Below are 11040 nucleotides of genomic sequence, written 5' to 3'. Positions count from 1 at the left end.
TTCTTTAGAATGCTCTTTTGCATGTAAAGCACAAACTGTGTTTCAGTTTAAATGTACTTCCCATTCATTTTCGTGGGGAAGAGCTTGAGCCACAGACATTCTGCTGAAGGGAAATCTAGTCAGTTGGTTTGAAGAGCACAGCCCAGAGGAAGCAAGGCCTGGCTAGGTGTGAAGGAGCATCTTGGTGATTTAAAAGAGGAGCTGTTGCTTTGGCCGTGCTTAGAGAGAAATACTGCTGGAAAATTTCCAATTTCTACTACGTTCACCATCTCTAGTGAGATCAGACACATGTTGAAGTTATGTTTTGATTTGGCACACAGCATGCTCGATGATGGTTACTCGCCTAGTACAAGATACGGAGAAGAAACCTTTGGACACAGAGCAGATGACACCTCCTTCTGTCTTGGTAGTGTATCCCGGTGTCATTTTCGGTGGACGTGGTCAGGTAGAGTTGTTTCTGTTGTTGTTGTTGGGCTTCTTTTTCCCTTGGTCTCTTTTGGTGGGTGGGGGGCTAAAGCCATAGGAGGAAAACCGTGATGTATGTGTCCAGTATGTACTATTTTGTTTTTGTTTTGCAAGAAGAGTTGAACTATTTTTGATAACAAGAGTAAATGGTGGAAAATGCTTCTTAGTTGTCTTGTCTTTATTTGCTTTCCAAGTTTTGGAATTTTATTTAATTCCTTTAAGTGTTAGCAGTGTCTTATGAAACATGTATTTACCTAAAGTTTGTAACAGTTTTGTGTTGAACCCCGATGCCCTGCTATATAAACTTGTAAATCTGTTCTTTATTCACTAATGATCACTGCAAAAATGATTAGAAATGAGACTGTACACATGATGAGGATATATTTTGCAAATCTACCAAACTTTCCTAATATTATGATCTTAAAATTCATAGAGTACTTTATTGCTTCCCAAGTTTGATAATCTTGTGTTTTTTGATGCATGGGAGGTTGGCAATATAGACAAAGGGGAAATCAACAGTATGTGAGGGCCTTGATTGCTATGTAATATTGCCAATGATGAATTCAGGTTGTTTTTAGCACAAGTTTCTCTTTTTTATGCTGGTATTCTCACTGCCACACTTTTGGAAACCTGTATTACACCTTAAATCTATCAATAAATGATAGTTTTCTAATTCTATGTTGTAGAATACTGAGGAGTTTGGGATAGTATGCTCTGAGTGGTCTCTGTATTATATACATTTGGGGAAGAGTAATGAATTACAGTGCCTTTTAAAAAAATACTGCTTTTCTTTATGCTGCAAGTTACTTGGGAGTGCTAGCCAATGGCTAACTAGGAGTGACTGAGAGAGTATTACTGAAGTTATTGGGTTTACTTCATTGGGATTTTAAACCACCAAAACAGCAGCAGCATTTAATATGACATGTCCTGAATGTTGAGCCCTTTTTATTAATGAAAATGAGCAAATGATTCTTTTTAACCTTCTAGTGGCTCTAGAGCTGACAACTTATCTTTTTGGTTGCTTCATTAAGTCTGCATTTCCATGATGAGGTGTAGGCTGGCCCTGGGATAAATAATTCTTTTAGTTTCATTATGTCTTTAGTTTTCTTAAAACAGTCCCATGGTGACCTTGCTGAAGAAAAGTACAAGTTTTACAACAATCACATGAATTGTCCTTTCCCAGTAGGTAACACAATGCATTAGAAAATACTAAGGTCCAAAGTACAGTGTAGAATCTGGATATAATACTTGGATGATATTTTATATTTTTCTTCCTTCTTTAAACAAAAACGCCAGGTGCAGTGGTTTGTGCCTGTAACCCTGCTGCTTGGGAGGCTGAGGTGGGAGGATTGCTTGAGCCCAGGAGTAGAGTTTAGGTACCCAATAGCATGCAATTACACATCCTTTTAAAATAATACATTATAAATAAGGCTGAAGTCCCCTCTGGTCCCTGTAAATTCCCTCTCATTCCCAAACCCTGGTCCTCCTATCTCCAAAAGAAATCACTTTGTAGTATATTATCATTCCAGACCTTTATAAGTTTTCACAAGGATTCAGTTATTCTCTTTGAAACTCAAGCTTGTTTACAATGTTACTCTTTCAGACATAAAAATGAGGTACAAGTGTGATTAGAAGCAAAAGTGTGTAGTGATTATCTTAATGTGATTCACGTTTGACAACTTTATTTCATTTTGCAAAAAGGGAAAAACAAAAAAGTCATGCAGCCTTCTCCATTCAAACACACCTTAACGTTTTCAAAAGCTGAGCAGATTTACCTCAGTTGATCAGTCTAGAGTTTTATAAACACTCTGAACTACACTGTGACAGAGATAAGATTACAGGGAAACGTGGAATTTTATTGGTTTGATTACATTGGCAATTAATGTTATGCTCTGAATATCATCTTTCATTGAATTGCATTAAGATCATGATAACCCTCAACTTATCTTTTATCAAGGGGCCTGGGTAATTGAAACTACTTGAAATTTCCAGTTTTACAGTAATGATTATATTTAGTGTGATCTTCACCAGAAAGTAAAATGTAATCTATCCTGGTTCCTTGGAATTAACATTCCTTGCATTCAGCTCCAAGAAAGGAGTACAGTGAAACACATTCTTATAATTCCTGAAAATGTGAGAATTTGGGTAACCTTTAAATAGCTTATCTTTAATGGAATGGTTCTACTTTTATTACAGTGACTTAACAAAACCAAATATTGATTAAAGTGACAGCAAGACGACTTCAGTTAAGGAGAAACAAGGTTATAGAATGTAAAGCTAAATCGTTCTTTAAAAAAAATGCATACTGTAAAAGTGAATTTCATTTTTACTTTTTGGTGACTCTTGGAAGTGGATCAGATCATTATGGATAATAAAACTTGTAAACCATATCTAGCTACTAAATGAAGTATAACCTTTTTTGTTTCTACCTGAAATAAAACAGCTGCTTTTCTTTCTTGGTAAAGGCTAGATGGGATTGAGAACTAAATTTTGTGTATCACATGCAGAAAAGTGAATAGGGTTACTGCATGTAGTGTTTCCTAAAAACTTAGATCACTTTTGATTCTGTTGTGTGAACTATTAGATAGCTGTAATAGTTACTTCAGTAACAGTTAAGTGGAAATCAGTTTTAATCATGAAAACAGGAAACTGGGAGGAGCTTGTGATGGGCAGATCGCTGACTGCTACTGTCCTCGTTGATGGTGTATGTCCTACATTTGCTCTTTCTCCGCTTTCTGCCTACCACAGCCCAAGGTGTGATTATTTCAGTGTTTGGTCTTTACACCAGCAAGGGGGGAACCAAGCGGGGGAAGCTATTCTTGACACTTTTAGGACTGGTTAGAAAAAGAATAGGAAAGAAGTTGACTTTGACAGAGACGGACGGATGTTTAAGAGGTTTCTGAGGGGATTCTTGTACTTAAGTCAGAAATGCCCATCCTTTGAGTTTCTTTTCAAGGATATCACAGGATTTGGCTGCACTGGCCTGCTGAAGAATGTGGGATTCTGCAATGAACACGTACAATTACAGTAAAGAGCATTTTTAATGGGTGCATCCGTTTCTCTGATAAATACTTTGGTGAATGAAATAGCTGCAATAGTAGTTTCTTTTCAACATAAAGGAAGGAATAATGTTTAGATTGAGGCCTTTACTACTAATCTCAATTCAAGGGAGAAAGGAATATGTCTCGTGAGAATTTTCATGTGTCATTCATTATTCCTTTCTGTCTTCAAGTAGACTTTCTGATAGGAAGTGAAGATGGGGTATCAACTCATTTGGAGATTAATAAATCATTCAGTAGTTCACTGAACAAATGTTAAGATAAGTCAAATGTTAGATAAGTTAAAAGGGCGCCCCCCCCCCAAGTGTGAGTCAAATGCTTTGCCTGTCTTCATTTAAGTTTTTTCTTAAAATCTTATACAAGATCCACAGTCAGGATAGGGAGGTTGCCAGAGCTTGCCAGTGAAGTTAGAAGGCCCAGTGGTTACGATACCTGAGGATGTAAAAGTGACTAGCAGTTTGGCAGGTCATTGTGAAATTACATTAAACCAGGTAAGTTCAAGGTCTTTGAACTCCAGTAATATATAATTAAAATAAGTCTCTGAGATGTTTTGGCAGTGCTTTTATGACTAGGGCTAAGTCGATTCTGGAGGCTCTTAACAGCTTTTACAAGTTCCAGAAGTTTTTGCCTGAAGTTATCTGCAAGTGAAGAATTCTTCTAGGCCCTTGGGGGGGCCTCAGGGATGCCAGCCAACACTGAGGCAACTTCAGCTTCCGTGGAGAGAACTGCTTGGCTCTGTCCCTAAGAGATCCTTGGTACATTCAGGGTGGAGACTGCTGACTTTGGAAGGTGATGGACATAATTACGTTCACTTCTGAGGACAAGCTCTGTAAGAGGTTTGAGGCAAACTGGAGGAGTCCCATCAGTTGAGTGTGTATCCAGGTCTGTTAAAACGTTTAAAGTCTGTAGCGCGGATACACACGTGAGGACAGAGAAGCCTTTAAAAAGCTGTATGCAAACCAGAATATCTCTTCGCAAGAAAACATTTCAAATACACAATTTCTTTTCATGTAGACGTTGGCAGCTATTCTTCATCCACTGATGGGAGCGTTCCACATTTCTCTGAAAGGCTAGAGCTTACTATCTTATTGCTTTTGTTTCCACATTCAGAGGGAGAGGCAGGTTCCTCTGTTTCATACTCTTCAAATGAGCTGAAAGGACAAAGCAAAAGTGGGTTAGCTGATCTTTTTTTTTAAAGCTTTAGTGTTTGTGTAGAAATCAGGATGGCCAACCAAAGACTGGAAGACCAGCCTGCAGACATACCCTCTGATGCTAAATGGAGGCTATAAACCACAGAGCTGCCCTGGAGAACACTTAAAGCCGAAGTCCCTGTTAGGACGCGCTCAAAGTGTGCTGTATCGAGCCTCCCTCGGGGCCTGGGTGGGAACCAGAGCATTGCAGCCGGTGCTAGGTGAAGGGGAATTCGAGGTCCGTGAAGCACCAGCCTCACCCGGATGTCTGCTGAAGTGGATCCCATGCAGAGTGGCAAACTCGAACTGCCTCACAGCTTTCTCCATAGCTCCCAAGAAGCACTATCAGACGTGCAATTGGCACGCAGAGCTGACTAAGGCCATTCTCCTTTGCAGAACTCTACAGCATACCTAGGTGTCAGTCCTGGGAAGAATTCCCTCTGCTCACTCCCCTTCAGAGGTTGCTGATATCCCCGAATCCCATATCCTCCAGGACATGCAACGTCCTTCCATACCTTGAGAATGGCTTTAGGCAGAGATGACAATATTGAAGTCTCAAACTGATAAACATTCTGAGGCCACATCTCAGCCTAGAAAAATACACATGCTCCGTGAGCACCGTCTGTTGTGGGTTTGACACCACTGGCTTATATCAAGGTCCGACTACTAAGGAAAAATGTGCAGAGGTGTATACAGAAGGCAGCACCTGTTTAGGTTTCTAAGACATTTTTGAGTCAAGGTTAGAGAAGCTTAAGCCTTTTTTTAAAAAAAGGAAAACCTACCGGATGGGAAATCGTTCACTATGAATAGCAGCTTGTGATGCTACCAAAAATTATTCACAACTTGATCATTTTAGGAAAATCCTCCATTCCATTCTTGTTTCCACAAGTGGGAAGACAATTCTCAAAATTCTAGCAAGGCACTGTCAGACCCGGGTTCCTTCCTGTCAGGATGGAAGATGTTTTCCTCTTGGTCCCCCAGTTTGCCATCTGCGAGCTATCACTGTCTTAAATACCTCATTACAGGTCTGAGAATACGGCATATTTTGCGAGTGTTAATTCTGCAGTGAGACGCGGTAAGTACCTCAACTCCTGCAGGCTGCCCTTGAGCCGAACGCTGGGAATATGACGAACGCGACGGAGCTGCCTGTCCGCCCCACTCTGCGGTCTCGTGGAGGCCACCTGGAGTGGCTGAGCGGCTCACCCAGAGACCACAGGCTTCGGAGTGAATACCCTCCCAGTCATGTTCCAGCCTGGGTTTCACACGTAACCGTGACTGTGGGCTTACCGGAGCATGGCAGTGACTGACAACCCTGTGTTGGGGCAGGGTGGCAAGTTCTACGTGTGTGTCACTTTTGAATAAAGCATTTGCAAAAAGGAACTCATTCACTAGCCTTTCTCAGCATCCTGGGGACCCCTCCTAATCACAGTGGTTTCCGACTGGGGAGATTCCCCCTCCCCCTCAGGGCATCTGGCAATGTCTGGAGACGTAAGCTGTTAGAATCGGGTGGGTCTTGCTGGCATCTCGTGGGTAGGGTCAAGGATGTGGCTACCCACTCACTGTGCCCGGCGACACCTCAGTAGAACTGTCCAGCTCAGCACGTCAGGGCTTTGAGAAGCCCTGCTCTAACCCTGGCCCCTTCAGGGTCAGCATTCGTCCAGAGTGCTGAGCTCTTCTAAGCCTTGCAGGCTTAGTCTTCCCCTTGGCTACCTGTCACCTGTGGCTTCTAGATCATGGCCAGCCCGAGGATGGCTCTTGCAGAGCGGCAGCCTGTAGCGACAGAACTCGCCTTTCCCGTTGCCCTGGTTCTCCCTATTGGAGTGAGGGGCTCCATCCACACGCTCAAAGCCAGAAGCCTAGACCCGTTTCCCGTCCTTCCCGTCTTCAAATCCAGCCAGTCTCGTATGCCACCCACGGTTGGCCACGGGGATACAGCCACTGGCTTGGCCCAGGGCACCTTCCTTCCTCGTTTGGGCTCCCGCAGGAGTGTTCTAACCACTAGTCCTCCTGCCTCCACTCTTGCCACGTGCCCTCTGCTCCCGCCATGCCAGGCTGTTGGTGGTGTTGGAGTGGGTTCTGGTCTTGGGACCACGTCCGTGTTTTCCAGTTGCCTGAAATGCCCTTCCCGCTTTGGCTAGCTTGTGCAGCTTCTGATGTGAGATGTCACTTACAAGTGCCCTGATTCCTTACTCCCGAGCAACCACCATTTCTTACTCAGAGGTCTGTGATGGCTTCCTTAGTTCCTTCCTCTCTGCTGCTATTCTTGTACCTCCAGGGACCTGGCGGAACAACTTCCAAAACAATTAAGGTTAAGCGGGACTCTGTCTCTCCACCATCCCCAGGAGCTTCCCCAGGCCCTAGACGGTCAGTCCCTGCTGAGCATCCTGACCACACGTCCCTCCACGCTCGGTGTATCCCGGCCACACCAGCCTCTACACACGCCCCACACGGCCTCCCCGGGCCCATTCTTGTCCCGATTTTCGCCTCTTTCCTTCCTACCCTTTAGGTCTCCTCACCTCTTCGCAAGATTCTTCCCTCAGTACCCTAAGTTCCAACCCTAAGTTCTGACTGTTATGGGTGAATCCTATGTGCTTCCCTCTAATTATATAAATGTCTTCCCCACTTGACTGTAAAGTCCATCGTGAAGTGCATTTCTTTGGGCTACGGTATAGTGGCCGGCACCAACAAAAGAACCACTGGATGAAAACTGATGTCCCCCTGCTCTTGTGAAATGATGTGTGGAGTCGGCAGAATGGTGAGAGTGCAGGATTCATCCTGAAGTCCGGTCTGCGAGAGGCTTAATCTTTATCCTGCATTCTAGGGATTCCTGAGAACACGGAAATAGAGCGTGTTAACTGCCTCTTTCTAAGTGACAACTTCTGGGTTTAGATGTAGGTCACTGGGATGCCTCTGGGCTCAGCTGAAGATCATTTATTTTTTGGAGTCGCCCTGCCACCCAAGCTGGAGTGCAGTGGCATGATCACAGTTCACTGTAACCTAGAACTCCTAGGCTCAAGCAACCTTCCTGCCTCAGCCCGTGGTGTCTGCACTGCAGGCATGCATCACCATGCCTGGCTAGTTTTTGTTTGTTTATTTTTTTGTACAGATGTTGCCTGGGCTGGTCTCAAACTCCTGGCCTCAAGCAATTCTCCCACCTTGGTCTCCTGAGGTGCTGGGATCATAGGCGTGAGCCACCATGCCTGGCGGAAGATCATGAGGGGTTTTCTGTCCATTTAACTGACCATTTATAAATGAGCAGAGGGGTCAGGATTAAACCAAAACTCACAGGGTTCAGTGTTCTTAGCATGAGGGAAAATCACGACTCGTAACTTTTCCTGCAATTATCACCCCCTTCAGAAGCTCATTTCCCTAAGTGAGTTTTCCCTTTCAGATGAGCAGTTTCTGGCAAAAGGAGCTCCCTGGAAGTACAGTAGCTGGAATGAGCAGAGACGATGACTGGACACACGTGATCTTACAAAGGGTGGAATGCAGTTTCTGGGAGTTCTGCCTATTAACAGCAACAAAGAAGCAGAATCACACGGCTGCAGGTACAGAATGCAGGGTTAAGCAGTTCTCTAGCTGGGTGTCCATGATGCTTCCGAAACAAAAGTGTGAATTTGTCTTGATACTTTTAAATGCGGAGCAATCACGGGTTTGCGTGAAGTGGAGGAGCTGAGACATCTCGGGCCTCTGACCTTGGTCACCGGGGTTCCCTTCACCCCCCCGGTGCCCGCGGGACCTCTGGCCGCAGCTCCCTGGGCCTCCTGCCTGGCCTCACTCCGCTTCTGGCCGAGGAGCCCTTGCGGTTCCGCCGCGCCACAAGCCACCGCAGCTGACGTGGCCGAAGACAACAGAAAGACAGGGCTGAGGGCCCAACCGTGAGCCGGAGGCACCGGGTTCCGCCACTTTTGTCCCCAAGCCCAGTGCCTGGCTTGGAGGAGGAACCGGTAGGTATCTGTTGAAATCAGTTAAAATTGGGCTCTGGTTTGTTGTGTTGAATGCAGAAAGAAAGAAAACACCATCAGCTCGAGGTCCACACAAGGCTCCGTCTGCTAAGCACTGCAGAAAACCTGCCTGCCAGGTAGCTCGTGCTGCGGAATACGAATTGGCATTCCCTCTCTCTCTCTCCCTGCACCCCGATATGGGCTCGTGTGCCCTCATCCCCCAGACCCCTGCTCCTCTGCCGGATTCGCCCACCTCACTGACCCCTCACCTCTAGCTACGTTCCAGGAAGATTGCTCGGGGGGGTTCTGGCTGGCCTCCTTTGCCCAGGTGCCTTATTGTCCGGTGCTGACGGGAACGAGTGTATAACTCCAAAAGCGAGTCATTCACGTGAGTTCATATTTAGTATAGAAGAAGCTGCTGTTATAAACGACTAGTAGAGAACATTCTTCTAAATAACCTAAATGTGCAATAACAGGGACATGGATGCAGGTTACTGCTTGGGAGAATACTCAGAAGCATTGAAAGGCACGTTCTGGAACACACTAGTGTAACAAGTGTCAAAGGGCAATAAACTAAAGTGTAAATAATGGTTATCTCTGGATCACGGAACCAAAGGTGATTTTAATCTCTTTATATTTTCTAATTTTCTGCAGCAAGCCTATATTTTTCTACTAATCGGATAAAGACTTCCAGAATAAAAAAGAAAATTGTAGCCCAGGCGCAGTGGCTCACGCCTGTAATCCCAACAGGGAGGCCAAGGTGAGAGGATTTCCTGGGCCCAAGAGTTCGAGACCAGCCTGGGCAACATGGTGAGACTTCGTCTCCACAATAAATAAAAAAATTGACAGGGCATGGTGGGGCGCGCCTGTAGTCCCAGCTACTTGGAAGGCTGAGGTGGAAGGATCTCCTGAGTCCAGCAGGTCGAGGCTGTAGTCGCCGTGAACCTGCCACTGCACTCCAGCCTGGGAGACAGAGAGAGACTCCGTCTCCAAAAAAAAAATTGTGTTTAGTCTTGGTTGCTCAAATGTAAAGCTGTTGTTGAAATATCAGAATATCCTGTGAGAAAGCATTTTTGAACCATTTAATATAAAGGCTCTAAACTAAAAATCTGAGGTAGTCAGATACGAGTCTAATTGGTAGAAAAGCTTGTTTCTGCTGATCACAGGCCTCATTCTCCAGGACAGGAACATGAAGAACCCAGAACCTACTGCACACAATTTCTGTGGCGTTTTTAACTTACTTTTGCAGAAGCCCTAAGAATGTCACCTATAGATAAACATGGTATCAGGACCTGTTATCTTCATATAAGTAACACGTAGTTGAATGGGATTAAGTGACTAGCGCCCCTCTGCTTTCCCTTATGGCCACTCATTACTGAGCTGGGTTTATTTATGAAATTGATGAATGTGTTTTTTATCGAGACGGGGTCTTGCTGTGTTGCCCAGGTTGGCCTCAGACCCTTGGCCTAATGAAGCCTCCTGCCTTGGCCTCCCGAGCTGCTGGGATTTCAGGCACGAGTCACGTGCCCAGCTGAACGTACATGAATGCTGCTGTGGGCACACGCAGTTGTCACCAGGCTCCTTACTGCAGGCCTCACGTAAGGACCAGCCTTGAGTCAGGAGGTGCAGGCAGGTGGCACGTGGCTGCCCGTGACTGCTGCTCGATGCCAACGTGGGGCAAGACTTTTCCGTGGCCTCACGAGGGTCAAGTCTGGCTCCCACAGGCATCCCCGTAGAGAGGCTGGCTGCTGCCGACTGCTGTCTTCTGTGCCACTCAGGGGACACTTGCTGGGGCCTACTTGCTGGGGCCTGCAGCCCTAAGCGTTTACCAGATGCCGGGATCCACAAGATCAAGATAAGGTTCTTTGCCCGTGAGGAACCCACAGTCCAGTGGTGAAACGAGCCAGGCGCACGGTGATGGGGGGGGGGAGGAAGGAAGGTCCAAAAAACCAAGCCAGGTATAGTGGTGTGCACCTGTAGTCCCAGCTACTTGGGAGGCTGAGGTAGGAGGATTGCTTGAGTTCAAGAGGTCGAGGTGAGCCATGATTGTGCCACTGCACTCCAGCCTGAGCAAGAGAGAGATCCTGTCTCAAAGCAAAACAAAATACTTCCATTTTTAAGTATTAATATGCCAGACACGGCCGTGCGTGGTGGCTCACGCCTAGAATCCCAGCACTTTGGGAGGCTGAGGTGAGAGAACTGCCTGAGCCCACGGGTTTGGGACCAGCCTGGGCAACTTGGTGAGACCTGGCCTCTACAATATATCAAAAAATTAGCCGGGTGTGGCGATGCACGCCTGTAGTTCCAGCCACGTCGAAGGCTGAGGTGGAAGGGTCGCCGGAGCCCAGCAGGTGAGGCTGCGGTGGCCGGGAGCAGCCACTG

The 11040-nt window shown here is 45.9% G+C and overlaps 1 protein-coding gene across 2 annotated transcripts in view; it reads right to left on the bottom strand.

The window, feature by feature from the left end:
- Positions 1 to 1982: 1982 nt before the first annotated feature.
- The window catches only part of PPP2R3A (protein phosphatase 2 regulatory subunit B''alpha), a 131302-nt gene continuing 122244 nt past the window's right edge, over positions 1983 to 11040 (bottom strand). For both annotated transcript variants that reach the window (XM_008056860.1, XM_008056861.2), the window contains exon 13: positions 1983 to 4675. In XM_008056860.1, coding sequence (XP_008055051.1) covers positions 4549 to 4675 — 127 coding nt within the window. In that variant the 3' untranslated portion in view covers positions 1983 to 4548. The remainder of the gene's footprint in view (positions 4676 to 11040) is intronic.

Source organism: Carlito syrichta, unplaced genomic scaffold, assembly GCF_000164805.1.
Source record: "Carlito syrichta isolate Samal-C Ts95f unplaced genomic scaffold, Tarsius_syrichta-2.0.1 Scaffold302562, whole genome shotgun sequence".
Lineage (NCBI taxonomy): Eukaryota > Metazoa > Chordata > Mammalia > Primates > Tarsiidae > Carlito > Carlito syrichta.
The sequence above is the reverse complement of the archived record's forward strand: the minus strand, read 5'-3'. Positions and strand labels throughout refer to the sequence as shown.